The sequence below is a fragment of the Erinaceus europaeus genome, chromosome 17, assembly GCF_950295315.1.
Source record: "Erinaceus europaeus chromosome 17, mEriEur2.1, whole genome shotgun sequence".
In the NCBI taxonomy this organism is placed as follows: Eukaryota; Metazoa; Chordata; class Mammalia; order Eulipotyphla; family Erinaceidae; genus Erinaceus; species Erinaceus europaeus.
The window spans coordinates 68677858-68699724 of record NC_080178.1 but is presented as its reverse complement, the minus strand read 5'-3'; the positions used below and the strand labels follow the sequence as shown (position 1 = coordinate 68699724).

General features: G+C 40.3%; 1 protein-coding gene across 1 annotated transcript; it reads right to left on the bottom strand.

The window, feature by feature from the left end:
• Positions 1 to 4507: 4507 nt before the first annotated feature.
• LOC103117677 (olfactory receptor 5P1) lies at positions 4508 to 5379 on the bottom strand. The gene is given in 2 exon segments (XM_007527786.2): positions 4508 to 4558; positions 4561 to 5379. Coding segments are annotated over 2 exon segments (870 nt in total).
• Positions 5380 to 21867: the final 16488 nt, after the last annotated feature.

Sequence of the window (21867 nt, the reverse complement as noted above, 5' to 3'; positions counted from 1 at the left end):
TAGTAAAAGTAAAGGAAAGAGTTCTTGGATTATCAAACACATCCACTGTGGAGAACGATTAGTTCATTGATAGATTGATGTCCCTGGGGTGATGCCAAAGTACTTGCAATTAAAGAGACTTTTGATGTGCGAATATCTCCCTGTAATCTTATTATCTTCTAAACCACTATGAATCACTAAAAAAAAAAAAATTCTGTAGAAAAAAAAACCTTCAAGTCAAACTGAAAAGTAACATTAGGAAGAAGGCAGTATAGTAAGCAAGGAATTGATTACGTTCACTTAAAATCTCTAGCTTTAGATGTAAATGTAGATGGTGTTTCCTGGAAGTCTGCACATTGTATATTGTATATTATATATATTGTATATGTATACATATATAATATGTATATTATAGCCTATATAAATGTCCCATACGCTTTTCTGTCCTACATCCAACAGGAAAAATGAAAAGGATTTTTGAGTCACTTTAACGCACACTCATATTTCCCTCAGGTACAAAGCAAGAGTCAATTTTCACAGACCCCAAATTCCTTTACTTATCTCCAGGGTAACATTGATTGTCATATTTTCTACAACTCTTGACATAATTTGGTGCTCCTTGAAAAACTGCATATAGCTGTTTTTCCAGTTCACTTTGTAGAGGTCGGAGGAAGGTAATGATTTACGGTACAGATGTTGACACATGGGTATAATTTTTCATCTCCCTGTGATATGTTTCTACAAAGTACTCTCACAGTTATGCTGTTTTCCACCAGTGTGCACCAGACCCCCAGGTCCCCTCCACTAGACCCATTCCCTTTCTTCCCCATAGCCCTTTGCTTTGGTGTGATATACTACACACAGCCCAAGTTTCACTTTGTGTTTTCCCCTCTGTCCTTGTGTCTTTTTCTTTTTTTTTTTTTTTCCCCTCCAAGGTTAGCACTGGGACTCAGTGCCTGCACAGCCATTCCACTACTCCTGGAGGCTGTTTATTCCCCATTTTTGTTGCCCCTGTTCTTGTTATTATTGTTACTATTGCTGGATAGGACAGAGAGAAATCAAGAGAGGAGGGGAAAACAGAGAGGGGGAGGGAAAGACCACTTGTGAAGGGAGCCCCCTTCAATTGAGGGGGGGCTTGAACCAGGAGCTTTAAAGTGGTCCTCTCACTTTGTGCCATTGTGGGCTTAACCCACCGCATTACCACCCACCGGCACCCTGTCCTAGTTTCTTAAGTTCCACCTGAGTGATATTATCTGGCACTTGTCCTCTCTTGGCTTATCTCACACAACTTGAAAGAATTACTTATTGTTTTCCATCACTGGGGCTACACCACTCCAAGCCATCTTTTTCCTTAATTTTTTAATCTTTATTTACTGGGTAGAGACAGGAAGAAATTGAGGACAACAGGGAGATCAGGAGAAAGAAAGAGAGAGACACCTACAGCACTTCTTCACTACAGGCAAAGCTTTCCCCCTGCAGGTGGGGACTGAAGGGCTTGAACCTAGGTCCTTGTGCACTGTAATATGTGCACTCAACCAAGTGCACCTACAACTGGTCCCCAAGCTGACTTTTTCATATAGAAAGACAGAAATAGAGATGGAAATCAGTCTCAAATCTGGCCATGCCCTTGGAAATTCAAATGTACCATCCAAATGAGTTATCTTGTCACCACCACCACCACCCCCAAGAAAAAACCTCTACCGTTAATCCATAATGTTTTAAGGATGGAGGCTCAGAGGAACCATTTTTAAATGAAGTTGTGGGACTTCACATATGTGTGGGAGCACTACTTGATTTTAGAGGCGGTGGGCCGACACAAAGGGTAGATATACCACTCATGAAGGTCCTACAGTCTGTCCCTGCTGCTCTTATGTATTGCTAGTTTGAACACAAGGCCTCATACATAAGGCGCTCGCTCTACTGATGAACTATATCACAAACTCTGTTTTATTTCTAAACTCTAAATCTCTCACCAGGCTTTGAAAATACGCATTTATTATTTCATAGATATTGCTCTTCCTTGTATTTGAACTTGAATCCCTCCTCAACCATTCCCATAAAATGGGTTTTTATATTATCATCTCAGAAACAATCCTGCTACCACTTCGTCACAAAAGCAGTGTAAGGACAATGACATATAACTTGTTAATTTGACTAGAGAAAAGCAAATACTGAATAAGAGTGTTTAAATGTTATAATTATAATAATGTAATGTTTAACTATTAAGTTAGTTAAGTAATGCAAATAAATTTTGATCACTTCATAGTAACTAGTCTAGTAACATCTACTCAACTGACAAAGTACAGGCTGATTTTCATTTAGCAGGAATAAACATACATAATAGCTAGAATTACATTAAAGACATGAATCTTTATACTTTTAACTCATAGATGTGTCTGATGAATAATGTTGACGTAAGCAATATTGTCACACAGAACTTCATTAGAAATAAACCAAATCACCATAGCATGGCAAATTACGAAGCTAGATGGAGGTCAGAGAGTTACAGTGAATACCTTCTATGCAAAGGAGGCTACCATATTTTAAAAATACATTTATTTATTAATGAGAAGGACAGAGAAGGAGCTAGATCAACACTCTGGCACACGCAATGCCAGGGACTGAACTCGGAATCTCATGCTTGAGAGTCCACAATCTTTTCTATTGCCCTGTCTTCTAGGACAAAATTTACCATACTTCTATCCACACCTTGGAAAATATAAACTACACATGTTATTAAACTAAAAAGCCACAAGAGGACCAGGAGGTGGTGCACCTAGTTAAGCACATATATTACAGTGTGTAAGGATGTAGGTGCAAGCCCTTGGTCCCCATCTGCAGAGGGAAAGCTTCACAAATGAAGCTTTCTCTCCGTTTCTTTCCCTATCTCCCCACCCCTCTCAATTTTTGTCTCTATCCAATAAAAATAGTTTAAAAATAATAATCATTTTTAAAGTCACAAGGGAAAGACAAATACTGTATGGTTTCACTCATGCAGAATATAAAGAAAAAGCAAGCAGAAAAAACAAAACCCTGGATTCTGACAACAGAACTGAGATGACCAGGAGGGGGAGGGTGCCAACAAGGAGAGGCGAGGAAGGGCACATTGGACAGTGCAGGACGGTTACTGGTATTTTGGTGGTAAGCAGGATATGCTAACATACATCTGAAAATTTTTATACAGATAATCCTAAAGCATACACAATATTGCAAACAACTGTTGCCTCAAAAAAGCTAACAAGCATTTCCCCAAAAGGCTTCAGATATAAGATCAAATTCCAGTTGTGATGTTAAGAGCCTTTTTGTTTTCCTTAAGCTTTAAGGAGATTATAAAAACTCACTATCAGTTTCAGTCAAATGAAAAAAAAAAAATCACTCTCAGATGTTAGAGGTATCTCCATAGAGTTTTTCTTTTTAAAATACAGTAATTTTTGGAAATATTTGATTAAAACATTTCATTTATTTATTGTCAGCAGGGACTAGAACACTACCTACTTCTGGCATGTGGAGCTGATTTGTGATCTCTCAGGCTTGAACATGAAAGTCTACTGCACTACATTTGTACAATATCCACAAAGCTAAATCTTTAAAAACGATAATGGGAATTTTCTTATAACACCTGTGCAGAAATTGAGAGAAAGAATATTCCAATGACTTTCTACCTGAGAATTTGAGGATTTACCAAATATCTTATTGTTGCAGATTATTTTATTATAAAACAAGCATAATAAGGACCAGCAGGGCATGGGGGGAGCTGTGAGGAATAAAGCAGCTAATATATACAAAATACTTCCATATGAACATGATACAGTGTAAGTAAAAATTAACATGGGTTCAACAATTTGCTTGGCTTAGTATGTTAACTCTCTTTTCAGCCACCAGTTTCCAGATGCCATCAGGATGCCAGCCAGGCTTCCCTGTACTGAAGACCCCACCAGTGCGTCCTGGAGCTCAGCTTCCCCAAAGTCTCACCCTACTAGGGAAAGAGAGAGGCAGACTGAGAGTATGGATCGACCAGTCAACGCCCATGTTCAGCGTGGAAGCAATTACAGAAGCCAGACCTTCTACCTTCTGCAACCCACAAGGACCCTGGGTCCATGCTCCCAGAGGAATAGAGAATAGGAAAGCTGTTGGGGATGGAATGGGATATGGAGATTGGGTGGCAGGAATTGTGTGGAGTTGTACCCCTCCCCCCATCCTATGATTTTGTTAATGTCTCCTTTCTTAAATAAATAAACAAATTAAAAAAATTAACATGGGATATAAATTAAGGAAATCTGCTTGGTAGGTACAAGTGTCATTGCTACTGATTCAAGGTTTCTTCCAATTGATAAATAAGTTTACATAAGTTAAGTTACACAGGAAGCATGACTTTAATTTTCCAGTCAGCTAAGCAACTATTTAATAAATTCTAAGTGTGATGAGGTAACAAAAACATAGCAGATCCTATAAATGTTGTGAATGAATCCAAAGGAAACAGTCCAGTGCGGTCTTTCTCAAGGCCTCCTTCACATCTTTGTTCCTTAAACTATAGATGAGGGGGTTCAACATGGGGATCACCACTGTGTAGAACACTGATATCACTTTGTTCTGGGCAGTTGAGTAAGTAGATTTAGGCAAGACATAAATGAAGGTAATTGTTCCATAGTAGAGGGTGACTGCAGTGAGGTGGGAGGTGCAGGTGGAGAAGGCCTTGTGTCGCCCTTCAGTGGAGCGCATCCTCAGGATGGTGATGAGAATGTAGATGTAGGACAGACCTATAACAAACACGGTGACCACAATGATGGAGCCAGAAGAGATGGAAGGGATGATTTCAATAAGGGAGATGTCTGAGCAAGACAGTTTCAACATAGGGGAGAAATCACAGAAAAAGTGGTCTATCACATTGGGTCCACAGAATGACAGGCTCAATAGACAACTAGTAAATGTCCAGGAATTCACACACCCTCCAACATAGGAAGCTCCCACCAAGAGGACACAGACTTTGGGGGACATGTGGGTGGAGTAGAGCAGAGGAGAGCAGATGGCCACATAGCGATCATAGGCCATGGCAGCCAGAAGAAAACACTCAACTGTCCCAAACAGGACCACGAAACAGAGCTGAGCTTCACAACCAGCAACAGGGATGGTCATTCTATGTCTAATGAATTCTATCAGCATTATAGGTGTAACAGATGTGGAATAGCCAATGTCCACAAGAGCCAAATGGCTGAGGAAGAGGTACATGGGGGTGTGAAGCTGGGCACAGCTTCTTATTAAAGTGATTATGCTGATGTTGCCTACTATGGTGACAACATAGACTCCCAGAAACATCACAAAGAAGGTGACACAAAGCATAGGGTCCTCTGTCAGGCCCATGATGATGAACTCAGTCACTCTGGTGTAGTTTCCTACTTCCATGTTCTCTGTGAATTGTTCCTATGAAGAAAATGTGAATTTTCATTTGTTTTCTGTTTTTGCTACCAATTTTTTTTATAATTCATCAGAATCATTCACAGTGTTTTTTTTTCCCCACTGTCTGTTGTATGAATATGTTAATCTATAGGGAATTTGTTTTGTAAATTTCCTTGTCAAGGAGAACAATTTAACTGCTCTCTTCAAAATTTCAATCAAATTCCATCATATATCTGCTAGTTTAAACCAACACTCAAATGTGACTCCTAGACAGTTCTATCCCCAATTCTGGTCTATAGATATGTTGAAGGAACACCAATAAGAAATCCTCAAAATAGGAAATTAGCCTCCTCCATGCTTGATAATTTCCTTTTCTACCCATTCATGTATATTGCTCAGCCCTTTTTTTATTCCGTTCTACCTCACACTATAACTGCGAACTTAATATGCTTGTCAACTTAAAAAGGTTCAAAGTTATTTGAACATTTCTCAATTCATTCTCAACTTTAATCTGAAACTTATCCTTTTTGTCACAGTACACTGTGTACCTTCTTATATAGTCCTTACCTTTTCTTTGTCTATATATCAAGATATTTCCACCCAACACTTGTGCTAATCTAACCTCCCTGAGTGACAGAGTCTTGTCTGTACCTGGAACTCAAACCTTTTTTTTTCTCTCTTGCTTTCATGGCTCCCATCTCCCAACATCATTAACTTGAATGACATCTACTGATGATGTCAAGATTCACTGCCATTCCAAATCTCTCTGACTTCTAATGGTTAACCACACAACTTCCTTTTGTGTTTATACAATCTATTGAAGATGTTGAGATTTTCATTTTTCTAGTGAGTTATCATTTTTGTTATTTACCCACTTATATTTTACCTTCTCTAGTTAGTAATACAACTCAGTACTGTGGATGGTTATTTATGTCAATGATAAGAAAAACAACTAGTGTTTGGGAATACAATGTGCAGAAGATCAACTTGTTAAAAATGAATGCATGCTAGGTATGATGAATAGTCTAGGGGGAAACCAGAGTTGAATTCAGACTCCCAGTCAAGAGAAGCTAGGCTTAGAGATAACAATGAAGACATGGTTATTATAGTCAGATGAGAAAGGCAACTACCTACAGGAAATCCCTGAGATATATAAAGAGACCAATTACATAAGCAAAATAAATGAAAACTTTGTGATTATAAGACCAAATGAATGTTTGTCAGAAGAAAAAAAGAATCTGGTTAGAAATTCAGGTAAAAGAGACTCATTGTTTGGTAAAAGACCTCCCCAAAGCCCTGCCCCACTAAGGAAAGATAGAAACAGGCTGGAAGTGTGGATCAACCTGCCAACGTCCATGTTCAGTGGAAAAGCAATTACAGAAGCCAGGCCTTTCACCTGCATCTCATAAAAAATTTTGGTCCATAATCCCAGAGGGATAAAGAATAGGGACCCTTCTAATGGAGCGAAGGGATACAGAACTCCAGTGGAGGGAACTGTATGGAATTGTACCACTCTTCTTCCACACTTTTGCCGATCATTATTAAATCATTAATAAAAAAGATGGAACTGGACTTTCCATGGTAAATGCAAGGCAGTTTATACAGGTGATCTATAATGATGCACACCTGAACCTTACATGTGAAATTACTCATTACTTCAATAATGAATAAAATATGCAGAAGTAGCATAAATTAATGACTTCTTTGATTTCTAAGTAAATATTACATAAACATGTTTAAGAAAACTGGAATATTGGGGGTCAGGTGGTGGCCAGGTGGTTAAGTGCACATAGTATGAAATGCAAGGACCTGCAGGATGGGTCACCTCACAAGTGGTGAAGCAGGTTTGCAGATGTCTATCTTTCTCTCTCCCTCTCGACCTCCTCCTCCTCTCTCAATTTCTCTCTGTCCTATCCAATAAAATGGAAAAAATAGCCTCCAAGTGCAGTGGATTTTTAATGTCGGCACTGAACCCCAGTGATAACCCTAGAGGCAAAAAAAAAAAAAAAAGAAAAAGAAAAAATAAAGTAAACTGGAATATTCAAAATAAACACTTCACTCAAATATAGCCTCTGTCTAGCACATAATTCAATAACCATAAGTCTAGAATGTTATTTACAAGAATTTTCTCTTCTGATGTTTTATATAACTTTATAGCCTTATAGATAACATAGTCACACTTAAACTATAGCTTTACATTTAGTATAGGAATTTTTGTTGTTTAGTTTTTTTTTTTTTCAGATAGAGACAGGAAATCATAGAGGAGAAGAAAGAAAGGGGACGAAAGAGACCACACCACTCAAGCCCCTTCCACTGGTGGGGCCCAGGTTAGTTCCCAGCTATTGCAAAAGCCAAAGCAGCCCACTATCCAGCCAGTTCACTGGCCCAAGGAATTTTTACCCACTATAATGTCTCACAAACTCAACTGTTGAGATCACCCTTCAGTTAAAGTAATCATCTATCGATTATGCAAATACTCAGTGTTTTGATGTTAGAGGTGTTAATTACACAATATTAGGAAGATAACACAACGGATGCTGATAAGCGTGCAAATTTATTTCTATGTACTCATGAGGTATTTCATGCAGTCATAATTCAAGAAAGAAGTACATTCATTTCTCTAAACTAAGGGAATCCCCATCATTTGCAATAATGACTCAGTCTTCCTCATTGTTTCCTTGAGCTGGTGACTGCATTTTTAGTTAAGAGCTTAGTACCATCTCCATGTTTTGCCATTTGGTGTCAAAGGAACAGCTCTGGGAGCCAGGCGGTGGTTCATCAGGTGGAGTGCACACATTACCATGCTGAGCAAGGACCAAGTTTGAGCCCCAGCTCCCCATCTGTGTGTGTGTGCTGGGGGGGGGGGGGCACTTCAGACTCAGCCAAGCAGGTCTGTAGATATGTCATTCTCTCTCCCTCTCTAATTCCCTTATCTCTCTCAATTCTCTCTCTTGTTTTGTCAAATAGAATGAAGATTTAAAAGAAGAAGGAAGAGGAGGAAAAGGAGGAGGGGGAGCCACCTTCCTTTTCATAGCATTTGTTTGCTTATGAGAGAGGAGGAGAAAGGGAAGAGGAAGGGGAATGGAGGGGAGGGGGAAGATGCAGAGGAGGAGGAGTAGGAAGAGGTGAAGACACTGAGCCCCAGCAATCATCCTGATGGCAAAAATCAAAAAAGGAATAGTTCCTCTGCTTTCATGCAGTGAATACTGTTGAATTATTTCTTTCAAACACTGTAAAATTAAAAAAAAAATTAGGACTTGTTTCAGTGATCCAGAGATCTCACTTGTAAACCTTTATTTTCAGCTTCTGTTAAATAAGAGTTCACCATGATAAATTTTACAGATTTACAAATATTTTTGAAGTCACTAATTTTCTGTATAACTCACAACTAGAGAAAGATTCACGAAACTTTAACAACTTTCCACATTTGTGTTTATTTATGTGAGTGTGTGGGTATATCAAGTAGAAGTACACATTTGTAATAATATTGCATAATCCATATGTTATTTATATTTTCATTTATTATCTAGAAAGCAGTTTCCAACCTTCTGAGGAGTCCTCATAAGTGAAATGATGGGTGGGAGAAATGCCAAACTCCCTAGCATGATATTCAGAGACCTTCATTATCTCTCTCTCATTAACTAATCACTTACACCAATTTATGCTTTCTTACAACCTTAGTGCTTTAGGTCATGTAGATTATTATACTGAGATTCTTCTACTTGTCATTCAGAATTGTAAGTCATAGAAACACAATGTTCTGCTAGCACTATTCTATTTCTAAAGGTATTAAATATTAACATTAGTGATAATATCACAGATTATATTCAAAGTATCTGATTTTATTTTCTTTTATTTTATCTCTCTCTTTTTTCTTCCAGGATGATTGCTAGGGCTTGGTGCCTGCACTACGAATCCACTGCTCCTAGAGGCTAATTTTTCCCTTTTGTTGCCCTTGCTGTTTATCGTTGTTGTTATTATTATTGTTATTGCTGTCATTGTTGGATAGGACAGAGAGAAATGGAGAGAGATGGGGAAGACAGGTAGGGGGAGAGGAAGATAGACACCTGCATACCGGCTTCACCACTTGTGAAGCGACCCCCCCACCACCACCCCTACTCAAACTGGGATCCTTACACTGTTCCTTACACTTTGCACCCACTGCGCTATTGCTCGGCCTCCAATATCTGATTTTCTATAACTTAAACTTCTCATACATGAATACAATATAGCTCCTAAACAGCCCCTTCTCTTCCTCTGCAATGGCCATCTAGAGCACTTTCCTCTTTATAACATTTATTTGCTTATGACAGAGAGAAGAAGGAGAGAGAGGGGTGGGGGGAGAAACAGAACATTATTATGGCACATGCAACACCAGAGATCAAATTAAGGACCTTATACTTGAGAATCCAATGTTTTATCCACTGTGCCACCTTCATGGACTGACACACACACACACACACACACACACACACACACACACACACACACACACACACACCAGTTATGCTCGCCTCACTGAGGTAAGAACGCTGACTTCCATAGGTCCTTCCATTCAAGGTGTACAGTCACTCTGGATAGTGAACAGAGGACCTAGAACTATAAACCTACCCCACCTTCGGTAACAGGAAGATCCTTCTTCCTCGGGTTGTATTCACAGTTGGAGTCACACAAGATTAGTAGTGACTCTGTCTGACACAGACCATCCACATTGCTCTGGGTCTTGGGACAGCCTGATGCCAGTGCTCAGAACTCTGACTGCCAAGACTGTCTTACAGCTCAGTACTCTACTCTGCTGTGCCACTTCGCCAGGCTAGCGTGCAGCTCTTTGTGAGGGCACACTATCTGGAACTGTGAAGAGGTGAATCTGGAGAGAGTTTCTCGAGACAGGGTGAGATATTCTGGCAGAGCTGAGATTAATGAAGTGAGGAGAAAACTAACATGGAGTTGGAGCTCAGTGGCCTGCAGTGGAGGAAGATGGCACTTCTGTGGTGGGGGGCCGTGTGCTGACACATACTTTGGGAAGATGTGAAACTGTACCTCAGAGGTAACCCAGTCTTGTAAAACAACATTTTTCTGAATTAAAAAGTAACAACTCATTTTTACAAAATCTGTAAATAATAAACTTACCCTTCAGATCATGAATTACTGATAATGAATTCCAAAGAGATCTTTATTAAATATTTCCATTACCTTTGCAGGTAGTAGTGGGCCAAATACTCAATGATGTGAGCATGAATGCTTTTTGTAGGTCAAGGGGCACTATCACACACATGCTGTCAAGATGAGGATGGTGTCCTTGTGAGGATGGCAAGAGTTTGAGGACACCTCTAATAGAACATGGCATATCCCTAGGGCTGTTATTGCTTGTGCCTTTGAGAAAAAGTTACTTGAGTATATTGTACAGAAATATCTTTGGAGTCAGGTGACTCATTAAGACTAAGCTGTCCTCCCAAAGGAGCACCTGTATGCCACGGTGACCATTAGAATTCCTTCTCCTTTGTTTAATAAAAGTAAAGGAGAAAGTTCTTGGATTACCAAACACATCCATTGTGGAGAACAATTAGTTAATTGATATACTGGTGACCCTAGGATGATGAAAAAATACTTGCCATTAAAATTACCTTTGATATACAACTATATCCATGAAACCTTACAATCTTCTAATCCACTCTGAAATCATAATAAAAAATTCTCCAGGAAAAAATAACTTTTGAGTTAAACTGAAAAAGAAACATCAAAAAGGATAGTAAACAAGGAATTGGCTAGTTTGACTTTAGAAACTAATATACAGGGTCAGACAGTGGCACACTGGATTAAGTGCACATAGTACAAAGTACAAGGACCGCGCAAGGATCCCAGTTTGAACCCCCAACTCCCCACTTTCAGGGTGGTTGCTTCACAATCCTATCCAATAAAATGGAAAAAAATGGCCACCAGGAGCAGTAGATTCCTAGTGCCGGCCCTAGGTCCCAGTGATAAACCTGGAAAAAAAATAAGAAAAAGAAAAGAAACTAACATAGATGATATTTACTGGAATTCTGCATACAGTGTTTTATAGCTTACATAAGTGTCTCCAAAATTTTCTCTCCTATATTAAACAGGACAATCGAAGAAGGTTTCCAAGACATCTTAAAGCATACTCATTTCCCTGATGTAGAACACAATAATCAGGTACTTTTTAGAGCCTGCATTCCTTACTTACTGCTAGAGTAACAGTGAAAGTCACCATATCTACAACTCTAATTCTAAGACGAATACTAAGTAGAGGCCTCTCCAAGTAATTCAGTTGCTACACACAAACTTCATCTCAGCTCAAGTTCTAGTCAAGACAGAGTTCTCTTACCTCTTGCACCACTCATTTCTTTTAAGTCCTACTAGAATTTGTCACTACCCACATGGGGACATGTCCTTTAACCTGAGGTCTTCAAAATATATAATTGGGGGCCGGGTGGTGGCACACCGGGTACAAGAATCCACACAAAGATCCCAGTTTGAGTCCCTGACTCCTCACTTGCAGGGGGGGGGGGTAGCTTCACAAGTGATGAAGCAGGTCTGCAGGTGTTTATCTTTTTTTCTCCCTCTCTATCCCCCTCAATTTCTCTCTATTCTATCCAATAAAATGGAAAAAATGGCCTCCAGGAGTAATAAAGTAAAATAAATGAAATAATTATTATTGCAGTTTGTAGAACTCCTCAGATCACTGATCACAAGTAATTTTGTTATCAAGAAGCAGAATGAGTAGATTTCAAAATTAAATTACTAAGGGATAATTAACATTTAATAAGAAGATGAGAGTAATTTTGATCTTCTTTTAACTTTTTTATTTTGCCTTCAGGGTTATTGCTGGGCTTGGTGCCTGCACCATGAATCCACCGCTCCTGGTGGCCATTTTTTCTTTCCCCCTTTGTTGCCCTTGTTGTTATAGCCTTGTTGCGGTTATTATTGCCGCTGTTGATGTCGTTCATTGTTGGATAGGACAGAGAGAAATGGAGAGAGGAGGGGGAAGACAGAGAGGGGGAGAGAAAGACAGACACCTGCAGACCTGCTTCACTGCCTGTGAAGCGACTCCCCTTTAGGTGGAGAGCCGGCGGCTCGAACTGGGATCCTTAGGCTGGCTCTCGCACTCTGCGCCACTTGCATTTAACCTGCTGTGCTACTGCCCAACCCCCTTCTTTTAACTTCTTATAGATTATATAATACTGACCACAGTTACTGTCCAATGAGATCATTAATCTAGTTTAATGTTGTAGTAGGACTCAAATTAGCTGACAGATAGAGCTCTACAGAGCTAGGGACTGTTCCTTCTTAGTTTAGCGTTGAAATACTTCAGCTCAGATGATTTGCACAACAGGGCCAGTAGCAGAATGAAAACATGCAGAGTATGCTTCAGGAAGACTGCATCCAAAGGACTGCATCCAAAGGATATCTTCTCATAATAGAGGGTCCTGGTGCTACCAAAAAGTGTATCTTTCCAAAGAGCTGATGGAAAGAATATCTTAAGCTTGCACTAAAAAATGCTGTAGGGCTAGAGAGATAGCATAATCTTTCTCTAAAAACTTTTGTACCTGAGGCTCTGGGGTCTTAGGTTCAATCCCCAACATAAGCTATAGCTGAGAAGTGCTCTGGTTTATGTGTCTTTTGTATATTATTAAAGCAAACAAGTAAATAAATGTTTCTTAAACGAATTGTTCTGAATAATAGGAAATTGGTTGGATGTACAAGAGTCTGCACCAGCAAGGCTGTAATGGCATCTCTGTAGACCAATCAGTACCTTTGGCAAAGGATATCAAATAGAGGGAGATCATCATGAAATAAAGTAAAAAGAAACAAATCGAAGCCCAGTGTTTCTCAAAATAACCTGGCTCTCCAGATGATGACTTTCCATATCTTATTCAAACCTTAGAAAATGCAAATTACATGCATGATTACTAAAATATCAGGAGAAGTACTATACAACTGCACTCTTTGTGAAATATATTTTTTAAAGCATGCAGAAAAAAAACATTGGATTGTGATAGCAGAACTGAGGTTAGCAGGAAGGTAAAGGGACAGCAAAGACAGAGGAGGCACAGTGAAGGGTTTTTAGTATTTTGGTCGTTTCACGAACATTTCATAAAAACTGCAGCAAAGGTGGGCGCGAGGAATAACATCATTGCAAGACTGGCCAGCTCCTCATGGGGCGCAAGCACTTCCACACTACGATCATCATCTCTGGCATTATGCTATTCCACTGCAGAATACTGTGCCCCAGTATGGCTCCATAGCACCCATGTCCACTTGGTCGATTCCAAATTATATTCCTCCATGAGGATAATTTCTGGAACCATCCGTTCCACCCCGGTTCCATGGCTGCCAGTTCTTAGCAACATCGCCCTGCCAGATATTCGTCGGGATGCGGCATCATCTAAGTTCATTTCCCACGTCTACGCTCGACCGGACCTGCCAATATACGCGGATATCTTCGCCCACCCTGTCCAACGCTTGACGTCTCGTCACCCAATCTGGTCCCCTACGCCTACACTGAACTTCTCTGTTCCAGTCTCTTGGAAACAGAGTTGGCAGTCAGCTGAGGTAAAGAACAAACACCTCATCACAGACCCCTGTAAGCGTCAACCCGGCTTTGACCTAGCACGTTATGATTGGGCCCTCCTCAATCGCTATCGAATAGGCCATGGCTGGTGCGCCGCTATGTTCCATCGCTGGGGAGCCAGAGACGACCCGAACTGCCCCTGCGGCTCCAGACAGACTATGACCCACATAGTCAACGACTGCCACCTCTCCAGATTCAAAGGAGGTCTCGAAACTTTACATCAGGCTCAACCTGACGCTGTTGACTGGCTACAGAAGGGCAAACACTAGAAGAAGAAGTATTTTGGTGGCAGGCATTAATATGTTAATATACATTTGAAGAATTCTGAATGGATATGGATAATCCTAAAGCATGCACAATGTTGAAAACCATTGTTGCCTCACTAAAATTAAAAAGTATGCTCTCAACGCTTCCAGATTTAAGATCAAATTCAGATCGTGACTCCTTTTTCAGATTTCAGAAAAATGTAAGAACTCATTGTCAGTCTCACTCATGGAAAAATCAGTCTTGACACACTGATGACCACCACCACAACCATTTTCTTTTTATTCTGTGTTTTTTCATTCTGATTATGAGAGAGAAGGAAAGACAGGAGAAATACCATACCATGGCACCGCTCCCCACCACATAGAGAGCTCCAATATAATGTCAAGATTCAGACCTAGAGCCTCCCACATGGTTGTGTGGCCTATCAGGTGAACTCCCACTGGTCAAGTTTCTGTTTGTTCCATTATCAAAACTACAAGTAAAACTACTGATTACTTTCTCACAACACTGCAACTGTCCTTGTCAGTGGTGGCACACCTAGATATATATATATATATATATATATATATATATATATATATATATATTACAGTATACAAGGACCTGGGTTCAAGCCCCCCAGTTCCTACCTGCAGGGGGAAGCTTCAGGAGTGGTGAAGAAGGTGTCTATCTCTCTCTTAGTCCCCCCACTCCCCTTACAACTTCTCTTTTCTCTATCCAAAAATAAATAAAATTATTAATCCTGAAGTTAATCTTGGAATTTTATGCAAGTATGGTTTCTAAAATTGTTATCATTCTTCACTAATATTTAAAACCATGATTGGATATATAGGTTAAAATAAATAACAATCTGAGAGGAAAAAAAAAAGAACTATTGACCTCACTGGTCCCTGTTTTCACTTCCTCTTCTCATTGATTTTCCATATGTCAGAGTGATCTTTAATGGTATTTTCATGTGATATCATACATATCTGAAAAGCCACTTAGTAGACCCCCGTTCTTCCCTGAATATAATCTGAGTACTTTTCCATGGCTTTTGAAGCTTCCAGTGATGTAATTCAGGAGTCAGGAAGGAGGCGGGGTACACTCACAACTCACTATGGTAGGAGATCCTTCCAGAGGACACTTATCTTCACCAGAGTGTTCTTTGTACACTTTACATATTTTTTATTTTTGATTATTGATTTACAAAATTATAAGATAACAGAGGTATAATTCTACACCCTTCCCACAAACAAAGTTCTCTGTGTCCCCATTCCCTCTACTGGAAACTGCAGTACTTCTCCTAAGGTCTCAGCTGTGGTTGAGCATTACTCCTACAACTGTCTAGAGCGAACACCTTACAGTGTGAAAGGATGTGGGTTCAAGCTCCCTATCTCCACCTGCAAGCGGGGGAAGCTTTGCAAGTGGTGAAACAGGGCTTCAGGAGTCTCTTTTTCTCTCTCCCTTACTAACTCCCACACCCCTCTCAACTTCTCTGTCATAGATAGATAAATAGATATAAATAAATAAATAAATAAATAAATAAATAAATAAATAAATGTGCAGGGACAGTTCCTAGCTTCAAAGACACATACAATGTTGACAGTAACTGGTTATTTGCTAGGCTGGAGCCAGTAGGATGATGTCAACAAAAGTAACCTTTGAGTCAGACAGAGAAGGAACATTACAGTGAAGACAAAGGTAGTAAACAAGAGGGGGACGGGCAGTAGCACAGGGCATTTGGCGTGAAGTGCAAGGAGGCTTAAAGATTCTGGTTCCAGCCCCCAGTTTCCCAACTGCAGGGGTGGGGGTCACTTCATGGGCAGTGAAGCAGGTCTACAGGTATCAATCTTTCTCTCCCTCTCTTTCTTCCCCTCCTCTCTCGATTTCTCTCTGTCCTATCTGACAACAAAGGCAATAATAACAGCAACAGCAAGGGCGGCAACAACAAAATGGGGGAAATGGCCTCCAGGAGCCGTGGATTCATAGTGCAGGCACGGAGCTCCAGCAACAACCCTGGAGGGGGGAAAAAAAAGGTGGTGAACAAGGAATTGGAACTGATAACTCAGTAACTCTGATGGTTACTAATTGCTAATTACTAAACGCTGAGATAATTCTTTCCAGAATTCTGCCTACAGATGCTACAGCGTATATAAATACCTCACAACTCTTTCCTACCCATCATTTAACAGAACAATTCAAGCAACTCTCTTAGGCATTCTCCATGCACTCATATTTCCATGAAGTAGAAACAGTAAATTTATAGATGCCACATCCCTTTACTTATCTCTACTCTAACTATGAAAGTCACCATTCCTACAATTCTATCAATTTCTGGGAAGAATAGACATCGAAAAGTGATTTCGGGGAGTCGGGTGGTAGCGCAGCGGGTTAAGTGCACATGGTGCAAAGCACAAGAACCGGCGTAAAGATCCTGGTTCGAGCCCCAGCTCCCCACCTGCAGGGGAGTCGCTTCACAGGTGGTGAAGCAGGTCTGCAGGTGTCTATCTTTCTCTCCTCTTCTTTGTCTCCCCTCCTCTCTCCATTTCTCTCTGTCCTATCCAACAACGACAACAACAATAACAACAATAATAACTACAACAACAATAAAAAACAAGGGCAACAAAAAGGAATAAACAAATAGTTGTTTAAAAAGTGATTTCGTTTTCTTTTCGTTTTGTTTTGCCTCCAGTGTGGGGTTATTGCTGGGGCTCGGTACTAGCTCTACAAACCCACTGTGCCTGGAGGCCATTTTTCCCCCCATTTTACTGGATAGGACACAGAGAAACTGAGAGAGGAGGGGGACATAGAGAGGGAGAGAGAAAAATAGACACTTGCAGACCTGCTTCACCGCTTGTGAAGCATGCCCCTGCAGGTGGAGAATGAGGGCTTGAACCCAGATCCTTGTGGTTAGTACTATGTGTACTTAACCAGCTGCACCTCCGTGATTTAGTTTCCACAAACAAATTTCATCCCATCTCAAGTTCTAGCTGGGATAGGGATCTCTTACTCCTTGAACTTCTTGTCTCTTCCATGTCCCTACTAGGGTTTGTCATTTCCCACATGGGAATATGCCCTTCAAACTAAAGTCTTCAAAATATATTGCTGCTTTTCATAAACCTTCTCGCTTCATCACAGAGCTCCCATGGCTGGTCGCTACTGACCCCATGTCTTGCTGGAGCTTGACTCCAGGGCCTCACACATGGCAGGCACTCACTCTACCTTCTAGGTTCCAGCACTATCCCTCATTAATTTATATGTTACATCTACTTCTTTCGCTAGATTTTTTAAATATGTCTTTACATATTTTTTAAATATGTCTTTAGATATTGTTGCTCTTTATATTTGGATCTTTGAATTCCCCTTCCACTCTGCCCCATAAAACAGGTTTTCACATTATCATTTCAGAAATAATCCTGATACTGTAGCAGCTGTCATAAAAGCAGCATCACGGCAATGACATATAACTTCCTAATTTGATTAAGGATTAAACCACTGAAGAATAAAAAATGTTTAAAGTTTATGATTAAATATCTAAATAAATTGAAATAAATTATTATTTTGCACAATCACTAATATATCATCATAACTCTGTAGATCAAGTAAAGACTAACTTTAATTTAGTGGGGCAAAGATACAAATAATTTAGGAGTGAGTACCTCATAATTATACTAAAGACATTAGTGTCTAAATACAAGTAAATTATACAAGCATGTGTGCAAAAAATATGTAATGTGGACACATGTAATTGCCACATATATTTTCATTAGAGATGGACCAAAGGGGTTTAGAGTTAACGGTTTTTATATACTCTTCCCATATTTGGGAGCTATTCTCTGCTCTGCTACAGTTTTATAGTCCTATTCCCAACTCTGACACCATCTTCCCAGAAAAACTTAGCTGCTAGGCCCAGGCAAAAATAAGTATTCACAGACCCCTTGGAATATACCTAAAATAGACTTTCTAGTTTCTTCCAACATGAAGACCCCCAAATTTCATCTGCTATACTCTCAACTTTAGGCTCCTGATTTTTTTTTTTTTGCCTCCAGGGTTATCACTGGGGTTGGGTGCCTGCACTACCAATCCACTGCTCCCGGAGACCATTTTTTCCCTTTTGTTGCCCTTGTTGTTTATCACTGGTGTTGTTGTTATTATTGTTGATGTAGTCAATGTTGAATAAGACAGAGAGAAATGGAAAGAGGAGGGGAAGACAGTGAGGGAGAGAGAAAGATAGACACCTTCAGACCTGTTTCACCACTTGTGAAGCAACGCCCCTGCAGGTGGGGAGCTGGGGATCCTGAAACCGGGATCCTTGCTCCGGTCCTTGCACTTTGCAGCCATGTGCACTTAACTCGCTGCGCTACTGCTCAGCCCCCCAGGTTCCTGATTATTAAACAATTTGTTCTGCTTTATATCTTAATGTTTTTCAGCCACCAAGTTGTATGTGCTACCATGATGCCAACCTGACTTCCCTGGGCAGAAAACCTCACCAATGTCTCCTGGAACCCCACCTCACCAGAGCCCTGCTCCACTAGGGAAAGATAGAAACAGGTTAGGGATATGGATCGACCTGCCAACGCACAAGTCCAGTAGAGAAGCAATTACAGAAGCCGACCTTCCACCTTCTGCAACCCCATAAAGATCTTTGGTCCAGACTCCCAGAGGGATAAAGAACAGGAAACCAGGGAATGAGAAAAACAACAACAAAAAAAGATGTAGGGAAGATTACAAAGTACTAGAGAGAGGGTGGGCAGTAGCGCACCAGGTTAAGCGCACATGGTGCAAAGTGCAAAGACCAGAGTAAGGATCCCGGTTCCAGCCTGAGTCTCCCCACCCACAGAGGTATCGCTTCACAAGCAGTGAAGCAGGTCTGCAGGTGTCTATCTTTCTCCCCTCCTCTCTCGATCTCTCTCTGTCCTATTCAACAACAACAGCTATGACAACAATAATAACAACAAGGGCAACAAAACAAGAAAATGGTCTCCAGGAGCAGTGGATTCATAGTGCAGGCACCGAGCCCCAGTGATAACCCTGGAGCGGGAAAAAAAAAAAAAACAGAACTCTGGTGGTGGGAATTGTATGGAATTGTACCTCTCTTATCCCACAATCTTGTCAATCATTATTAAATCAATAATTAAAAAAAAAACCCTGAAAACTACATTAGAAATCATGCCTGAGGCTCCAAGGTCCCTGGTTCAATCCCTCACATAAACCAGAGCTAAACAGTGCTCTAGTTTAAAAAAAAGTCATTTTTAAAACTTCAGGGAATTATAGCATCTCTAAAAAGGTTAATGGTGTCTGGAGTCTGGCAGTGGCACAGCAGGTTAAGCGCACGTGGTGCAAAGCGCAAGGACCAGCTTAAGGTCCGAGCCTCCGGCTCCCAACCTGCAGAGGAGTCACTTCAGGAGCGGTGAAGCAGGTCTGCAGGTGTCTGTCTTTCTCTACCCCAGCCTTCCCGACCTCTCTCCATTTCTCTCTGTCCTAGCCAACAACAATGACATTAATAACCACAACAATGTTAAACAACAAGGGCAACAAAAAAGAAAATAAATAAGTAAATGTTAAAAAAATAGTTAATGGTGTCTTGATAGAGGTCCTCCTTTCAAAACATAATATTTACATATATATACTGAGTTAAAACATCACTTATTTTCATCAGAGAGAAAAAAAGAATACCAGTCACAGACATGAGAGTCTTTTTCCATTACAATTATGCTATCTACTCCCTCCCTCAAAATGCTCTGATATTTTGTTTCATTTCTGTTTTGTTTGTTTTTTTAACCACAACACTGCTCAGCTCTGGTTTATGGTGGTGCTGGGGATTGAACCTGGGACAGCAGAGCCTTAGGCACTTAAATCATTTTGCGTAACTATTATGCTATCCTCCCAGTCCTTGGTGCTTTTTAAGTCATGTTAGTACTATACTGAGAAGCCAGAAAGTAGCACACTGGGGTAGTGTCCTGCTTTGTCATGTTCTCAACCCAAGTGTGAATCCAGTCCACACCTTATTAAAGGAAGCTTCTGTGTCTCACCCCACCCGACACATCACTCTATCTGAAAAAAATTTTAAAAATATACAAGCTATACTAAGATGTTCTAGTCAGTGCTGATTCTTAGTTTTCTTAGTATTCTTAGTTAAAATACAATATTTTAGTTCTTAAGGTTTTAAACATATTACTCCTGACTACCTAAATTTCGTATATTTAATTTTTTTTTCATCCATGAGCCTACTGTGTCAGCTGAGCTTTCTGAGTTTGGATGTTTTGAACACTGCACAGCTGTGGAAGTTTTTCACTATGATTTCTCTGAGTATGTTCTCTGCTGCTCTCTACTTCTTTTTGCTCTCAAGTATTCTAGGAACTTCATTTTTTTCTGATGGACTCTGCTGTGTCATAGAGAACTGCTTCTCCAACAGATTTGAATTTGAAGAGTATGGTGGTTTTTACTTTTTTCCCTTGATATTCTCTCCTCTGCCTGATTTAGTCTACTTCATAGGCCTGCTATGTAATCCTTAACTCCATCCAAAGTTTTCCTCAGATTTTGTAGCACTCTTAAAAGTTTTCTCTTTTTTTAGATACTTTTTTATTTTATTTTATTTTATTTTATTTATTTATTCCCTTTTGTTGCCCTTGTTGTTTTATTGTTGTAGTTATTATTGATGTCGTTATTGTTGGATAGGACAGAGAGGGGGAGAGAAAGACAGACACCTGCAGACCTGCTTCACTGCCTGTGAAGGGACCTGCCTGCAGGTGGGGAGCCGGGGGCTCGAACCGGGATCCTGACGCCGGTCCTTGAGCTTACAAAGTTTTCTTTATGCATTGTGTAACTCTTTGGTGAAATGATCTTGGATTTCTTGGATTTGTGTCTGTATGTTCAGTTTGGTTTTTTTCCCCAGAGAACAGCTCAGCTCTGGTTTATGGTGGTGCAGAGAATGGAACCTGGGACTTTGGAGCCTTATGCATGAGAGTCTCTTTGCATAACCATTAAGCTATCTACCCCTGCTCCCATTTAGATTTTTTTTCCCCCAAAGTGCTGATCAGCTCTGTCTTATGGTGGTGCAGGGGACTGACCCTGGGACTTTGGAACCAGAGGGATCAGAGTTTCTTTGTATAACCATTATACTATCTACCTCCACCCCCAGTTTAGATTCTCGAATTGCTTTCATAATGAGTTTTCTGAATTCTATCTTTGACATTTTTCCAGGTGTTTATATGTTTGACTGTATTTTTTCCATGGTTTGGTTGTATCTAAGTTTGCGCATTAAGAATGTTTCTGTTGTTCGGCTAGCAGGTGGCTATGCTGTTTATATGTCATGGGGGGGTGGGGGGGTAGTGTAGAGATTCTGCTATACATCCCAAAAGATTTAATGCCTCTGACAACAAAATAAGACCTTGCTGCCTTGTTTCACTCTATACTATGGCCTCTGAAAGCCCGTATGCACAGCATGGGCAGACTGCATAGCTTAAATATTCAGCCAGGTTCTCCCTGGATAAATTCCCTATATTTTTGAGACTGAGACTATGCTATGCTGGGAAGCTACTGAGATGGTTCTGGCTATCAATTCATGTTGTTCTTTTTGTCTTGAGAGTTATTCCCTCACCCCTTTACATGTTTACCTGTAATCACCTATGGGCCAGTGCTTTTCTTCAGAA